The sequence below is a fragment of the Sapajus apella genome, unplaced genomic scaffold (assembly GCF_009761245.1).
Source record: "Sapajus apella isolate SASKATOON/1434 unplaced genomic scaffold, GSC_monkey_1.0 scaffold35, whole genome shotgun sequence".
Lineage (NCBI taxonomy): Eukaryota > Metazoa > Chordata > Mammalia > Primates > Cebidae > Sapajus > Sapajus apella.
The window spans coordinates 20,297,335-20,314,844 of NW_022436975.1; the positions used below are offsets into that span (position 1 = coordinate 20,297,335).

The 17,510-nt window shown below is 40.5% G+C and overlaps 1 protein-coding gene across 5 annotated transcripts in view; it reads left to right on the forward strand.

Moving 5' to 3' along the window:
- Positions 1-17,510, forward strand: part of SULF1 (sulfatase 1) — a 191,370-nt gene that overhangs the window by 87,342 nt on the left and 86,518 nt on the right. For 4 of the 5 annotated variants that reach the window (XM_032296296.1, XM_032296293.1, XM_032296292.1 and 1 more), the window contains exons 3-4: positions 12,580-12,652; positions 12,957-13,188. In XM_032296296.1, coding sequence (XP_032152187.1) covers positions 13,017-13,188 — 172 coding nt within the window. In that variant the 5' untranslated portion in view covers positions 12,580-12,652; positions 12,957-13,016. Of the gene's footprint in view, positions 1-10,570; positions 10,777-12,579; positions 12,653-12,956; positions 13,189-17,510 lie in introns of those variants that run through there. The other variant, XM_032296294.1, reaches the window with a different exon arrangement.

Consider the following 17,510-nt stretch of genomic DNA (forward strand, 5'->3'; position numbering starts at 1 on the left):
TCAGTTTCCTCATTAAAAAAAAAAAATGAGTAAAAACAGTACCTACTTCACAGGTGTGTGGCTAGGATAAAGTGAACTAGTAACAATGAAAGATTTAAAACATGGCACGTGCTCATTGGATATGAGGCAAAGTTCTTGCTTCTTGATAAATAGTTGAGTGTCATCCACATCGTGTAAATTGTGGGAATTTGGAAACTCAAGAGAACAAAAAGAAAAAAGTAGAGTGGTGGGGGACTTTTGGCAGTTGGGGGCAGAACGGGGCTATAGGATCTGAGGAATGAAGGGGGAGCTGGCGATCAAATGAGGGGTTGAGGGGAAAGGGGAGCAGAAAGAGAAAAGGAAAGAAGACCAGATGTGCACCCTTTCCGCTGTGCCCAGTCCTGGCACTAGTCTATGTGGTGCTGGAAGTTACTCCCTGGAATAGGCAACGGGGAAACTCAGCCTCCAAAATTGTTTTTCTCAACCGAGTATCAGACCACGTGTCCCAGTTTGCGGTTCCGAGGAGTTGCCACGACAAGAATTGAGGCAGATAAAGTCATTTGGAAGGTTGCAAACATGACCTTGGCCTGACCTCAGCCCACTGCGCCTGGTCCTGGTGAGTTCTGCCCCCCTGTTCCAGCTCACTTTGTGTGGCCGCATCCCTTTCGCTACTCTTCTGCAGTGTGCAAGGATTTAGCTCCGTGTTCCCTGGAGCACTAAAGTCACAGCGTAGTGCCTGTCATGATGCTTGGATACATTTTTTGGATCATATTGTTTAATCATTCCAAGTTTGTTTCCCACTGCAACTACACTCACCTGCCACTGTCTCAAAGAGGAAGCCATAGGTGGTAAAAAGCCCACGGGGGTGATTGGCAGATACGGCTGAACAGAATTGGGAAACTGAGTCTGGGCTTTATAAAAACAAAAGTCAAGTAACTCACCCTGCCTCCTTAATCTCTGGTAATAATTTACTGTAAGATGGGAAATTCAGCCTGAGAGTGGTGAAGCTATCTTTGAGCTAAGGAGTTGTTTAATAAATGTAACAAACTCCAGCGTTGCTCTTGGCCCCTGTCAGATTCCATTAGTTCACATATGTCAAGGATTTGAGCAACCTTATTCCTTCAGACATGGAAAGAGAGTACATAGAAAGGGACCTTAGCTGGTTTGAAAACCACTCAAAAGAACACTTCTGGATATTTGTTGAAGGAAGGGGAAGGCTCTCCCATGGAAAACACCTTCAGTTGTTGATGCCTAGGATAGACCGTGTGTTGGTATGTTTGCCTTCTCGGCAGCTCTGGGAAAGATGATCGTAAACATAGTCCTGTCAGCTACAAAATAATTGGCAGTATCAATAATCCTATCTTGTAAATGCTTAGCTGCCTCAGCCAATGCAAACGTCTGAGGAGCCAACCTTCATGGAAGAGACTTGTAACACCTGCTTGGCTGGGTTTCACCTTTCCTTTCATTCGTGCTAGTGGGTTGATCGTTGCACCCTAGATCAGTACCGTCAGCATCAGCATCACCCGGGAACTTGCTAGAAATGCAATTTTAAGGCCAGGTGCAGTGGCTCATGCCTGTAATCCCATCACTTTAGGAGGCCAAGACGGGCAGATCATCTGAGGCCAGAAGTTCGAGACCAGCCTGACCAACATGGTGAAACTCCATCTCTACTAAAAATACAAAAATTAGCTGGACATGGTGGCACGCACCTGTAACCCTAGCTACTCAGGAGGCTGAGGCAGGAGAATCACTTGAACCCAGGAGGCGGAGGTTGCAGGGAGCTGAGATCGCCACCACTGCACTCCAGCCTGGGCAACAAAAGCAAAACTCCATCTCAAAAAAAAAATTTTTTAAGCAATTTTATGGGCCTTATTCCCAAATCAAAAACGCTGGCATAATTAACAAGACCGCCAGGTGATTCTGATGAACCCCTGCTTTACCTTGTGAATTTAGTACTTGAGCCTGGGGCCCTTGTTTAATGGTTATTCTTCTCTTACATAGCTCTTTTGAAGTATCTAGTATTCTGAAGTTAGGAGCCAAGTGTGGTAAAGATGTTTCTTTTCGGAAGAAAAGCTTCCTCAAAACCTAATTGCTAGAAGGAAATCAATAAGTTGTCAAGGAATTTTAAAAAAAATCAGTACTTGGATTATGACTCTGAAGCCTGGATCTTCGTCCTTCTTGCCTGACTTTATTCTCCAATAAAACTAATTAGCAATTTAATTATGCAAATTTTGGAAGATTTCTGAGTTGGATTGAGTCCAAACATGAAAATAGTGGTACATAAGGACATTTTTCTTAGTGAATTTGGAAACCATTGATTTACAGTAGTCTAGTAATCAAAATCCCTTTGAGCCAGATGGGCATTAAATATGCTGGCTTGCTATTTGTGTAACTACAGTTTTATAGGATTTATTGATCCAATACTTAATCAACCATGTCCAAATTAAAAATAATCATTTCCAATTCTCCCCCATAATTACGAGTAAGCCACCACCTAGGTATGTTTTGTAAGCGAAGATTTAGGAGTTCGATAGAAACAATCTTGAATTATTTAAATCATTTGTTACGTAAAAAAATATAGAGTTATTCTGCGTGGCTCAGAAGAACAGAGCATGACTAAGCATCTAGAAGAGAGGGGAAGGCATATTTTTGTTCAATAAAAGGGAGAATTTCCTAATCTTAAATGTCATCCTCAACTAAACAGGTAGCCTAGAGAGTCTCTTGTTACCTGCACAGAGACATTATTCACTGATGAGTGAGAAGTTTTATTCACTAAAGGTTGATGGAGGTGAAATTTCAGATCCCTTTCAGACTCAGAGAATCTACAAGGTGTTTTCTGGAACACCTCCCTCACATTAGCTCTCCAACATCGGGCTTGCTAACCTCCTTTCTCATATACAATCTGTTCCCTGAAGCCACATTCCAAGAAGGAAAAGCAGATGGCCTGCGTGCCAGAACATCACTTCTGCTGATTTCTCAAAAACAGTTTCTGATCATTGACATGCTTCCTTTTGTGTGTACTTCAAGGATATGCTGTATGCAGGAGATCCTGATATGGAGGACCTGAGGCATATGAAATCCAAGCCTTTGTATCTTCATTTCTGATTGAAACTAAATACAATTACGAAATAGAAAGATCAGAGAGAACCAACAAATGAACAAAACATCTAGAGGTCCACCAGGACTGGAGGTCTTGGTAAACTTTAGGGGCCTTGGTAAACTTTGCAGGCAGCCAGACTTAATGGACTTCTATTAACGAAAACAACTATTAACATTTTGAAATTGTCACATGTTGTTCTACGACACATTTCACAACGTTTCACCATAGCGAGCCAGGGGAATGTTAGACTTCAGATTCACAACTCTAAAGGCATTTTTCAGATAAACCAAGCTCCTCACTATAGTTGGAAAATAGTTGCTGTGTTTGGCTAATCCATCCATCAGTGAAAACTGCTTTAGTTTCCCGCAATTTTATGCAAAATTTATATATACCCTAATCAAGAGAACATGAGTGCCTTCTTTATTTTTGTTTTTCCTTAATAAATAATCATCATCTCTCTTCTTTTCCATGCATGATGTTTTGGCGAGCTTGCAAATATACTAAAGATTGCTTTTCTTTTTGAAGGCTGAGATATTAAAATCAGCCCAACCCTGTTGCATTGTAATCTCTAATATCACATCAGGTTTTAATAAACCTCCTTTTATAGCACACATGTGCTTAAGACTTCATGGAAACCAAACCAGTGAAGAGAAGGGATTACTTTAGATGACTTTAAAATATGCATTGTTTGAAATGGCCTCTGGTGACCAGCTTTCATGAATGGCTGATTTTGCTTGTGGGGCCCATCATCTGGTTTAATAATATCAGCTCTTTTGTGTGACAAGTGCTGTTCTTATGTATGCTGAGAAATGAAGGTTTACAGCAAAGTAATGAGTGAAAAAATAAATTCTAGAGGTGGAACACCATTGGGTGTTTGTAGTTTAAAAGTCCAGAAGAATTCTAAGGACTGGTCTACCTATAAACATCTATTTATAAAGATACTCCACAGTGACAGTAAGTGTAAATTTGCTTTAAATGTCCATGGACATAGATTATAATCTGAGCCTTTTCAGGAAGATATATTTTACGTATAAGACAAGCAACACTTTTGGATGCTAATGTGGCTCTTAAAATTTTCATTCTATAAATTCTTATGTATAAAACTTCATAAAGATTACTCTTTTGTAACATTATAATAAAATGCTAAGTTTTTATTAGCTAAAATATTTCCCAACTTCTGTCAAGCCAGTAAACTAAGACAGATGTAATATTTAAAATTTCAAGTCACTATAGATTCATTATTTTAATCTATAAATGTTAGGAAAATTACGGTTTTAGAAATCTCCTGTTGTATCTCTTGAGTTGTTAGTTCTTCTTAAAAAAGGAAAGAAAAGAAAGAAAGAAAGAGAGAGAAAGAAAGAAGGAAAGGAAGGAAGGAAGGAAGGAAGGAAGGAAGGAAGGAAGGAAGGAAGGAAGGAAGGAAGGAAAGAAGGAAAGAAGGAAAGAAAGAAAGAAACTGGCCAGACGTGGTGGCTCATGCCTCTAATCCCAGCACTCTGGGAGGCCAAGGCGGGCGGATCACCTGAGGTCAGGAGTTCAAGACCAGCCTGGCCAACATGGTGAAACCCCATCTCTACTAAAAATACAAAAATTAGCTGGGCGTGGTGGTGCGTGCCTGTAATCCCAGGTACTCAAGAGGCTGAAGCAGGAGAATCGCTTGAACCGGGAGGCGGAAGTTGCAGTGAGCCAAGATTGTACCACTGCACTCCAGCCCGGGTGGAGCAAGACACATCTCAAAAAATTAATTAATTAATTAATTAATTAGTTAAAGAAAAGAAATTTATAAATATCTCTATCTTTGTCTGTGTTCAGATAGTGATTTAAGGACAGGAAGGCGAATTTGGTTGAATAAGAATGTCATAGATTACGCTAGTGTTGATGATAACAGGCAGACAATTCTTATTCATTATATGCTTTATTCCTAAGATTAATATAGTAAACTAATTTTCCTAGATGGGCCTACTAGTTACTTAGTTTATTCTACTGTGATATTTTCCAAGACTACAGACTTGAATTTCACTAGAAATGTAAGTAGAGTTGCTCTTTTTATTTGATAAATGGAAAGCTGTGCTTGTTAGTCATTGGGAGAGGAGTACGCAGCTGAAGGGGGCCCAGTATCTGAAGATGCACAGGGATTTAGGGACATGTTGAAGATGATTTTGTTGTTTAAAGACCTAGAATTACGTATTTAACTGTTAGGACAAAAGATCTCAAACAGTATTTCCCAGTACAACTTGTGAAGGAGGATTTTTTAAAATATTAATACATGAACTAATCTGAATTTTAAACTTTCCTTGAAAATGTCTCCAAGCAAAGGCATTGGCTTTAATAGAATGTTTGATTTTTGTTAAGGTTCTCCTGTAAGTAATACATTTTGAAAAAAACACAGCTAATCTCCATAATTTGCCTTGAGCTAGGAACCAGAATTATCTTTTGAAATACAAATGCATCCTTCACACTGTTTCCCAGAGCATTCTTTCCTGGTCCTCAGTCTGCCTCTGTGTGATGCCAGCAGGACGAAGGAAATTGTTGTCCCCATTCTGCTGTGTTTAACTCTTAGAAGTTAGAGAGTGTTATATTGGAGGTGAACTTGGTAGCATAGAAAATAGGCCAGTGGGCTGGGCAGGGTGGTTCATGCCTGGATTCCCAGCACTTTGGGAGGCCAAGGCAGTCAGATCACATAAGGTCAGGAGTTCGAGACCAGCCTGCCAACATGGTGAAACCCTGTCTTTACTAAATATACAAAAATTAGCTGGGCATGGTGGTGCATACCTGTAATCCCAGCTACTTGGGAGGTTGAGACAAGACAATCACTTGAACCTGGGAGGTGGAGGTTGCAGTGAGCCAAGATCACACCACTGCACTCCAGCCTGGGCAACAGGCAAGACTCCATCGCAAAAAAGAAAGAAAGAAAGAAAGAAAGAAATTCTGCCATTGGGTCTCTAAACAATATATAAAAAAAGTAAGAATTTGCATTTATGTTTCTCTTTACTATATAAATGAAGACTGCGGCTTCATTTATATAGTAAAGTCAAGTGTTCCTCTTCCTACATACAACTACAAGATACTGTTTCGAGAAATGATTTTCAGATGGTATACTGATGTTTCAAAAGCATTTCTTGTGGTACAAGATAGTGTTTCCAGAAATGCTTTCAAAACATAAATATACCATCTAATTGTCTTTTTAAAAATATTTACTTCGATTTAAATGTATCTCAAGGATTGTGGAACTTTAACAAATTTGCATTGCGCCAGACTGTACATCGAGAAAACAGACTAAAATGAAACGTGTCTAAAAAATTCCCGAATCTGTCGAAAGTATATTTTTAGTACCTAAGAATGATTGAACTTTATACTGTGAGAAAGATTATGTTTCTTTGTTACTCGAGATACGTGTCTGTGTGTGGGTACATATATTTATTTATACACGTATCTTAAGTGTGTGGGCATACGCACGTGTGTGTGTGTATGTAAAGAGAAAGATATAAAGTACTGATGAAACACTATGCTTGTGGCATAGACATTAGTGCTCAGCAAACACTTGGGTCCGCCAAATTTTCCAAACTCCTTGCAATTGAGCAGGGCCACATGACTAGTCACATCCAATGAAATGTTAGAAGTGAACTGGGTCACTTCCAGGTTGAAGCCCATAAAAGCTCCTGCAAAATTCTTGAGCTTATTCTTTCCTTGCCTCTTGGTCTAGTTATTGCAGCAACAAGACAACACTGTCCCCATCAGTGTGCATCCATCCATGACTAGGCGGAGCAGAGCTCTCTGCATCCTGTGTGTGACTTGTAATATGAATGACAAATATGCTGTTTTTATCACATTTGGAATTTCTTTGTTATTGCAACAAACTATTTCTGATGACTAATGCAATATCTCAAGGTACTTCAACACAAATAATAAAATAGCTATAAATATATAAAACCAAAGTCAAATTTAATGAAATTTAATGTAATCAGCCATGTATTTTAAGATGTAACTAAGATGCAAAGACCACATTCTAGTCCTTTTTAGCAATATTGCTGTCCTTCCATGAAACCCACGTTTTTTTTGCCAACTTTTATTTTAAGTCCAGGGGTACATGTGCAGGATGTGCAGGTTTGTCACATAGGTAAACGTGTGCCATGGTGGTTTGCTGCACAGGTCATCTCACCACCTAGGTATTAAGCCCAGCATCCATTAGCTGTTCTTCCTGATACTCTCCCTCCCCACACGCTAACCCCGCCCCACTGACAGACCCCCCCCAGTGTGTGCCGTTTCTTCCCCTACCATGTGTCCATGTGTGTGTTCTCATCATTCACCGCCCACTTATAAGTGAGAACATGTGCTGTTTGGTTTTCTGTTCCTATGTTAGTTTGCTGAGGATAATGGTTTCCAAGTTCATCCATGTCCCTGCAAAGGACATGATCTCGTTCCTTTTTATGGCTGCATAGTATTTTATGCAAACCCACTCTAACTGGAGTTTCCCATGCCTCTTCTTTTGGAAATCCAGTTATCTCTTTGTTTTCGTTCTCTTGCCACCATTGAATCCACTGACCATTTGGACCATGATTGGTCACCAATGACCATTATTAGGCCCTTTAGACACTTTGTAACATATGCTTCAGGAATATTGAGTTCTTTAGGTGGTTTTCATAATATCCAGATCGCTTTGGTTTCCTTTGTCATTAATTTTATCTGAAAGAAGCTGGACAAAGTTTAATTTGGACTTTATGCATTCTCTAAAATGCCCTTGGGAAGCTTGTTTTTATATGGCTTTAGCCCCTGCTTTTAAGAGGCAAAGTCTCAAAGGCACATTTATCACTTCATCCTTCTCACTCTCAACTCCATCTATTTTCTTCCTCCCTGAGAAGGGAGGTAACAAACACTGTCAATTGTTTCCCTTGAAATGAAAGATTTATTTCATTCATTATTTGAGAAAATGTCTGCCAAACATCTAAGACCAAAAAATTCTTTTAAGTAAAAGTCGAGTTTCTTTTTTTTTTTTTAAGCCACTTTAGATTGCAGCTCGGCCACCGTATGCGTTTCCTCAAGACACCCATCATACTCCCCGAGCCAGCAAGGGACTTTGTGTCAATCTCCTATCTCAGAATACAGAACAGTGAAAAGAAAAGATGTGTATTCAAGGTCAAGATTTAATAAAATGAGTGATTTTCCTGCTTCATCTTCAGTGAAGCTGTTTTTTGTTTTGTTTTACTGCATGTAAACTTTTATCATTCGTGCTAAGACAAAAGCAGAAAGCAGTTCTACCTACCACTGCTCTTATGCCATCTGTAGAAACCTCAGCATATTGAAGAAAGCAAATAATGGGGCAGTATTCTTATCAAAGTAGTTCTGGCCTCATGAACCTCCCGAAAGGGTCATAGAGTCCCCAAATGTCCCAAACTATACTTTGGACATTGCTGTATGGACAAAAGCGGGGTGCTTTTGATGTATTGGCTACCATCCCCTCTAGAGACCTGGAACCAGCTGCCAAAGTGGGGACTCGGGAAGACAGAGGTCCCCTTAAACCTATGGGAGCAACAAGGGTTTCAATTTAGATTGGAGTATTGCAGGACAAGCATATGTGACCTAAACATTCTATCCAGTTGGCTGGACATCTTTTCAGTCTTTTTTTTTTTTTTTTAACATGTGATTTGAAACATTTAATGCCACTTTTATAGTTTGGCTTGACCTCCCTAAACAAAGTCCTATAAACTTTCCACACCAATTGACCATAACTAGAACTGCTGTTTTCATTTTATGACTTGGAGTAAAAGCAACTTATATTCTGGTCTTCACTGGTGAAGAATACAACACTGTTCTTCAAACTCACCCTGCACGTGTGAGAAAAGCCTTTCGACATTACTTTCATTTTCTACTTTCTCAAGACAAATTGTTAGTCTGCGAGGACTCTTGTTGTCTATCACAAAGTATCCAATTCAAACCTTCATCCTTGTCTCTTCTGTCAAGCTCTGCATTTTTGTCCCTCAGGACTTTTTTACATTTTTCCTTTTCCTTCTGGAGCTGGAAACCAGGCGGTAAGAGGATGACCGGCTTTAAAAGGTCATTTTTGAATCAAAAAAATTGTCTGTGTGCAGTGCTTCTAGAGTGGGGTGTGTTTTAGTGAAGGAAGGTGAGATAAAAGAGAGAGAGGACTCTTGCTGGTCAGACTAGTCAAAAGATTCCATTTTCCTGACCACTTAATGTATATCCTTGTAGGTATGAATTCCCTGAATTGATAACAAGCTGTTGGTGGTGGTGGGGAGAAGCTGACCAAAGGGTCCAAAGTTCCAGTGAGAAAGGAGGAATAGGCTTTCAAGGTCTGTTGCCCAGCAAGGTGACCACAGTTAATAACAATGAATTAATTGTATGTTTCAAAAATGCTAGGAGAATAGATTCTTTTTTTATTGTGCTTTAAGTTCTAGGGTATATGTACAGAATATGCAGGTTTGTTACATAGGCATACATGTGCCATGGTGGCATCCATCACCCCATCATCTACATTAAGTATTCCTCCTAATGCTATCCCTCCCCTAACCCCCACCCCCTCCTATCCTTCCCCTATCCCCCCACTCCCTTACAGGTCCCGGTGTGTGATGTTTCCTTCCTTGTGTCCATGTGTTCTCATTGTTCAACACTCACTTATGAATGAGAACATGTGGTGTTTGGTTTTCTGCTCTTGTGTCAGTTTGCTGAGAATGATGGTTTCCAGCTTCATCCATGTCCCTGCAAATGACATGAACTCATCATTTTTTATGGCTGCATAGTATTCCATGCTGTATATGTGCCACATTTACAGAATGAATACTTAAATGTTCTCACTACAAAAAACTGATAAGCATGTGAGGAGATAGACACATAATCTATCTTGATATACACTTGATATAATCATTCCACAATGTACATATCAAAACATCACATTGAACCCCATAAATATATACAATTATTGTCAATAAAAATAAGAATTTTAGTTAAAAAAATAAGATAAACTGTGGCAGAAAAAAATGGAGACCTTTTATGCACTTTTCATTCACCAGAAGGAAAGCTCACTTCATAAACCACTTTCCCTTTTCCATATTAGAAAATGACTTTTGGCCGGGCGCGGTGGCTCATGCCTGTAATCCCAGCACTTTGGGAGGCCGAGGTGGGTGGATCACAAGGTCAAGAGATCAAGACCATCCTGGTCAACATGGTGAAACCCCATCTCTGCTAAAAATACAAAAATTAGCTGGGCATGGTGGCGCGCGCCTGTAGTCCCAGCTACTCGGGAGGCTGAGGCAGGAGAATTGCTTGAACCCAGGAGGCAGAGGTTGCGGTGAGCTGAGATCGCGCCATTGCACTCCAGCCTGGGTAACAAGAGTGAAACTCCATCTCAAAAAAAAAAAAAAGACTTTTGATGTAGCTTATGCAAAAGTACCATTAAAGCTCATTTGCTTTTTCCTAAAGGAAGAAGTCAAATAAGTACGATAAAGAAAAGAATTACCAGTAATGTTGACTGCGTTCCACAAAGCTTTCAGCATCTGAATTGTCAAGAACTTTCTGTTTCTTGTGTCACTGGTTGGTTAAGCTCAAATGCCACTGTCTGTCCAATGCAGTGAGGCTGTGACTGTTCCTCCCAAGTTGCTACTGTCAGCAGAGGTTGGTTCACACTATAGTGATGAAAAGGCCCTCTTTAGTCTCCCTTCACACACCTCTGCAGGCTTTGCGAGGTAAGCAAAGTTCTGCTACTTAAAGAACCAACCTCTAAGAAATTTCTGTATTTAACTATTTAGCCTGACCCATGCTTTGTGAGAACAAGCCACTGTGTGCCATTTTATTCCTTTAGTTTTCCTGTCCCTTCGTGCCTATATCAGGTTTCTAGCGATTTAAAACAAATGCACAGAAACCAAACTGTGAGTGCAGAATAATTGCAGGCTTTCAGTGTTCAGCATGCACAGCAATCACTGTGGAATAGCCCTGAGTTCTTAAGAAGAAAGCCCCAAATCTTACATGAGTGACTTCTACAGAGCTACAGGATCAATTGGAGCTGGCTTGTTTGTGGCAAATAATGTAGTCAGGACTGCCTGGCTGCAGACACTAGAGTTTTGTATAAAAACCGATTTCTTCTTGTCTATTTCTCTCTCTTGTAGTATAATTACAGGCTGCAGAGTGAAAAGCATTAGAGCTGTTTACAAAACAGCTCATAAACTTTAAAATAATAGGGATACGTGCGTGTGTTTGTGTAAAACAAAATAATGTGTATGGCAGGGGTAAACAGTATCCAGTCTTTCTTCATTCTTGTTTCAGTGCCCCCTGTCACCCTCCAGAATTAAGGGCATGAAGTTGAGAGATGGAGTCCTTTCCTCCTGCTATGCAATGCTTACACTTAATTAGTTATGCCTACTTATCCAATGCCAGTTTATGTTGCAGATAAAAATACAGATTCTCAGGTGTATGGGGACTGAGTGGCTGATGAAACAGACTGCTATCTAATTAATTTTAGCACAGCTTAAATTCCCATCAAGAGGTTCCCTCATGACATATGAGAGAAAGATTTTATTTTTTTAATGAGCCCTTTGCTATCTTTCCAAGAGAAAAGCTTTCAGCAGGTTAGTGTTCCAAAGTGAGAGGGGCATTCTTCCAACCCTTTCAAAAGCGTCCTTCTGTGCAGCTTTGCAAAGATTTTGCAGCTCGGCCTTCTGGATTTTATTTATTTATTTTTTAATGTGAAAGGGTAGCCGCTAACTTCAGGCTTGGGGCCAATCAATCATTTTGCTTTGCAGGTTTAAGATCTGTGGCAAAGCAAAACCCCTATGCTAGCCCCGCCGTACCGGTCTCGTCAACGATAAGCCTAATAATTGACAGTCGAGAGGAGGCTCTGTCCACTTAGGTGCCGGCACAAGCTGAGGACACTAGTGGGACAGAGGACCCAGCCTTGCACAGTGGAAGCACCTTTTCCTTCTGGTGACTGATGGGGGACAGAGAGGAGCTTTTCAGAGGCTGGAAAAAATTGTCCCAGTCACTTACTATGAAATCTTTGTCAGCAGAAAGGACTCTCCTGGGTAGTGAATGACATAATGCAGAGGACAAATGACAGATGTGTGTTGCGTTCTGCTTGCTAGGTACACAGCATCACACGCAGGTGAGTCAGCACTCCCCAACGCGCCCCTTGCACCATCTGCTCCCCACATGCAAACACTCCTTCCCAATGCTCTCTGGTTTCCCTGGCACTGCTGGCTCTTCCTAATCGTCAGCTCTTTTGGGGATATGTAAAGTACTGTTGGAGTGTGAGCAGGGCGACACCTTACCACCCTTTTATGGATCTGATTATGAAATGAAGACAGCATTTGAGTCATTTGTTAGCAGTTCTGAAACTTGTTTCCTTCTGTTCCTCCCTTTTGGATCACAGAAGAAAAAAAATATATAATATATACACATATAATATGCTGTTGCAAGGGACTACTTCAGATCAAAAATCTGTTTTTAAAATCGTTGACTGATATTTCCTTTGTATTTTTTTCTCTCCCTTCCAGGACCCTATCTGCAGATGTTCTGAATACCTCTGAGAATAGAAATTGATTATTCAACCAGGATACCTAATTCAAGGTATTAGCTCTTGTCAGAAAGCTTTTACGTTTGAGCTCTGTGTTGGAAATTCTATTTTGGCAATGAATTGAAATAGGAAAAGTTGGAATGAGAATAAAGGACAAAAGTGAATTTGCAAAATAATCAAGTGCTTAAAAAACTACCCAGCACTTGTGAGCGTTTGCTATTTCTGACTCATGTGCAACCCTGTCTCTGCCAGCTTATGTGCCAATACTGACTTATTTGTAGCCCTTTTTCTGCAACTGTGCTTGGGGTTTGGATTTCATTTTAGTCTCACCGTCTCCGTTTTTCTCTGACTGCCCAGAACTCCAGAAATCAGGAGACGGAGATATTTTGTCAGTTTTACAACATTGGACCAAATACAATGAAGTATTCTTGCTGTGCTCTGGTTTTGGCTGTCCTGGGCACAGAATTGCTGGGAAGCCTCTGTTCGACTGTCAGATCCCCGAGGTTCAGAGGACGGATACAGCAGGAACGAAAAAACATCCGACCCAACATTATTCTTGTGCTTACGGATGATCAAGATGTGGAGCTGGGTGAGACACTGAACTCTTCACTTGTTAGTCTCTTTTGTTCAGATAATGTATCGAGTCTCAGGCTTCTCAGTAACACTTAGTCCACATTTGGAGGTTTTGCCCTTAATTATTTGTACCTTAACCAACGCCCTAGTTTATGAAGTGAACTTGTATTGATCCTAAAGCATTCGTTCTGTGTTTCAGCATTATTTTTCTGGTGTTATGCTTTCGAAATGGTCGGAGAAGGAGCCTGGGGGAGTAGGACAATGGAGGAAGAGGGTCAGCACCAAAGACTGTAGAAGTAAAGGGCTGAAAACCCTCAGTTAAGAAATGTAAAAATATTTGGGCAACGTTGTTTCAAAGAGTATGAGGAGGTAACTGTAATTCTATGCAATGGATGTGAATATAAACTGATACTAAAGGAATTTTCAATGGTTATTATTATTAGAGTGGATTACCTATTCACAGTTCATTATAGTAAACTGTTAGGTAATTGAAAGTTGCAGTGTTCTATATGTCTTGTGGCTACTACTACCTTAGATATGACGCTTTTTTAATTAGCTTGCCTGGGTTAATTGTAGAGCACCCAGACGCCTGCCAAAACCTAGTGATTCCAACGTACCTTCTATACCGTCTGATTGGGTTTCTTATTTTCTCACTTCTTCAATGGCCCAGCCCTGGGTCGTGTTCATAAGCCGAGGGCCAATTCTCCTAGTGCACCTAGTGCAAGGCAGATGGAAAGCTTGCCCCTACAAGTTGTCACTGCTCATTTCCTTTCCTGAACCCAAATTCCTTGCTCTCAGGGATCACCCAGCTTGCTTAGCCATCACGTTCAACCTGACCGAGAGCCGAATCTTCTAGCAGAGCATGCTGGGCTCCTGCGGCTCAGCTTCTTTAGGATAAAACTCTCCATGCTGGCACTTGGTCTCCATGGAAGGGGATTTTGGTTTCCCACTTGAAACCGAAAGTGGGATCCCAGTAAAGTTAATTCCTTGGCTTCAGCTGGAAGCAAATGAGCTCAAAGCCAGCAGAGGTCATTATTATTGAAGCCAGTTTGGGGAGTCCATGCACTTTTTTTGTTTAACAAGGGTATTGATTTTCAGGCAACAGACCAAAATGAAAGGTGTCACATGTACGTGAGTATGTATTTAGCAATATGATGTTAGTTTGTATGTAAGTGGTGGTTTACATGTTTTCATTCACTTACAGAGCAAGTAATTTCAGCTTTTTTAGAGCCTTGTGGGTCCATTTCAAGTTAGTTTAGTCCCTATTATGTTAATAGCACAGTCTCTGCATGAGGATTGCAATGTTAAACACTTGCCCTCTGCTTGATCTCACACCTGAACTCACCTTCCTTAACATCTCACCCGTGCATCGCTTTTGCTACAGCTGAGACCTCTGAATCCCCTCATCTCTCCCAGTTTTTTCCTCACTGGTTTCTTACCTGGACTTCCTGTCTCCTCCAGTCTTGGCCTCTCTTGCCCACCCTTCACCCCGTTGCCAGAGTTATCTTTCAAGTATCTATCTGATCAGATCACTTTTCTGCTTAAATCCCTTCTGTGGCTACCCTTTGCCAAGAGGATTAAGCCCCTCTCCTCTGCGGGCAAATGGGTTCTGAGCCATGCAGCCCCCGCCTCCCTAAGTCTGTTTTCCTTTCCCCCACTTTTACCTTGTGCTTCATACGCACAATTGCAACCTCCCCAAAGGCGTCTGGTGGCCTCAGCACCCTCACCTCTATCCATGCCTTTGCACATCTTCTCCCCTCCGCCTTTTCCTCTATCTCCACCTGAAGAAACCCTACCTGTTCCTCATAACCCAGTTCATGTCATGGGTTTAATGTTCCCAAACCACCCTCCCCTCCAGCAGCACGGATGGAACTCCCCTTTGCACCCCAAGAACATGACTCCAGCATGGTGCTCATTCCACCATGCCCTCCCATGCCTGTCCTTGACCGAAATCAACCCAAGAGCAAGGGTATGTTTTATATTGCACTCCTAGTGCCTGGGAATATAGTGGGCACTAAACTAACTTGAAATAGACCCATAAGGCTCTAAACAAGCTAAAATTCCCAGAAATAAGTATAAGTATTCATCATGATCTACCTCTTCTACAGCACTATCTTTAAAATATATTAAGGAATTGCTCAAGGACTTTATTTTTAATAGAATTCAAATTTTCAGTCTTGTCCTATAGTTCATTTATTCATTCAGTAAATATTTTCTGAGAAGTTACTAAGTATTGCCTTTTGTTGGAGGCATGTGAATATCATGGTGAAAGGTTGTAGACCAGTCTCAGTCCACTTAGATGTTTCCTACATATTTACCTTTAACTCCTTCCTTGATTTTCTAGCCAGACAGCATGCTAAGAACTACTAGCTCATTTGACCTTCACTGTAACTCTACAAAGTAGTTACTATTCTCTCTTCGATTTATGTATGAGAAAAATGAGGCTTAGAGAAGTCATGTAGCTTGTGGTGAACAAGTAAACTGTGAAACTCAGGCATGTATTAGATCTGAGTCTCCACAGCTACACTTTAAACCACTATCCCTCCCATTAATCAGCCATCTACAGCCAAGTTATTGAGATAACTCTTTAACCTTCCAAAAACCATCTGCAAATGCCTAATAATATTCTACGTTTTGGGAGAGAGAGAACAGAAGCAAAAGATGGGCCACTGGCAAAAACAAAATGACTAGGAACCACAGTGAACTGTGCGTTGGAAGTCCAGAGAAAACCTCCTTTCTTGGCAGAAAAGTCATGCTCTTGGTAGTGGTTCCCGCTTGATGGAGACTTTTCCTCATTTTTCTGTAATCTGCTCATAATCCTTCTTGAACATTATTGCTCTAGATTTTGGATGTTTTTTGTTTTGCTCTTGTTTTTTACCATCTTAACCATTTTTAAGTGTATAGTTGAGTGCTGTTAAGCAAATTTACATTGATATGCAACCCATCTCCAGAACTCTTTTCATGTTACAAAAGGAAAACTCTATACCCGTTAAACAACAACTCCCTTTTCCTCTCCCTCAATCCTGGCAGCTGTCATTCTGCTTTCTGTATCTGTGAATTTGACTAATCTAGGTACCTCATATGGGTGAAATCATACAGTATTTGTCTTTTTGTGACTGCCTTATTTTACTTACCATCATGTCCTCAAGGTCCCTCCATGTTGTAACTTGTATCAGTGTCCTTCCTTTTTAGTTCTGAAAAACATTTCATTGTAGGTATGTACCACATTTTGTTTACCTATTCATCCACTGTTGGAAGCTTGAGTTGCTTCCTCCTTTTTTCTATTGTGAAGAATGCTGCTGTGAACACGGGTATCTAAAGAGCTCTTTGAGACCTTGCTTTCAGTTATTTTGGAGCTATACCCGGAAGTAGAATTGCTGGATTGTATAATTTTATTTTTATTATTTTGAGGAACCACCTTACTATTCTCCATAGCAACTCCCCATGTGACATTCCCTCCAACTGTGCACAAGTGTCATCATTTTTCCACATCCATGCCCACACTTGTTATTTTCTGGTTTTGTTTTTAATAGTAGCCATCCTGATGGGCATGAAATGGTATCTCATTGTGGCTTTGATGAGGTTGGGTTTTGTTTTGTTTTTTGCTCCAGTGTAATTTTCTTTGCCAAGTGCTTTAATAAATCTTCACCTAATGCAAACCTTTTTGCACCTGTAATGCTGTAGGCAATTTTGGCTACTGTGCCTCCAAAAAGAAAATAACAGACTTAGAAAAGACTTAGAAGAACAATTGTGAAAATTCTAATAGAATGCTTTTCTCATTGGGAAAGTATAAAACAATCCTATCTCTTTGTCTAGAAAGATGAAGGCTGAGAAGGGCTGTAATCAAAGTTTATAAAATCAAACCAGGGAGGAAAGCATTAGTTCATTATGAGCAGGAGCCCTTCCCTTCGTTTTCAGGACAAACAATTACTCTGTAAAGGGAATAAGACACATAAGGAATTCATTAATAAGAGTGCTAGAACCTTGTATGTGGATAACACTTCATCTTTTTCCAAAGAACATTTTGTTCACATTATTGTGAATGAATATTGCCATCTCACTCAAGTTGGGTGGGTAGGACAAAATTCATCATCCCAGGAGAAAACAGACTGTGGAAAGATTAAATGGCTTAACCAGGGTCTCCTTCCTTCTGAATTTGCTTTTCCCACAACTTAAGAAGTTGGTCAGATTGTGCTTATACCTGTAAATACTTCAGGTTTTTAGGCTAGAATAATGGATGAAAGATTTACAATTTTTCTTTTCTTTTGTGAGGAGTCTCACCCTGTCACCTAGGCTGGAGTTCAGTGGTGTGGCCTCAGCTCACTGCAACCTTCGTTT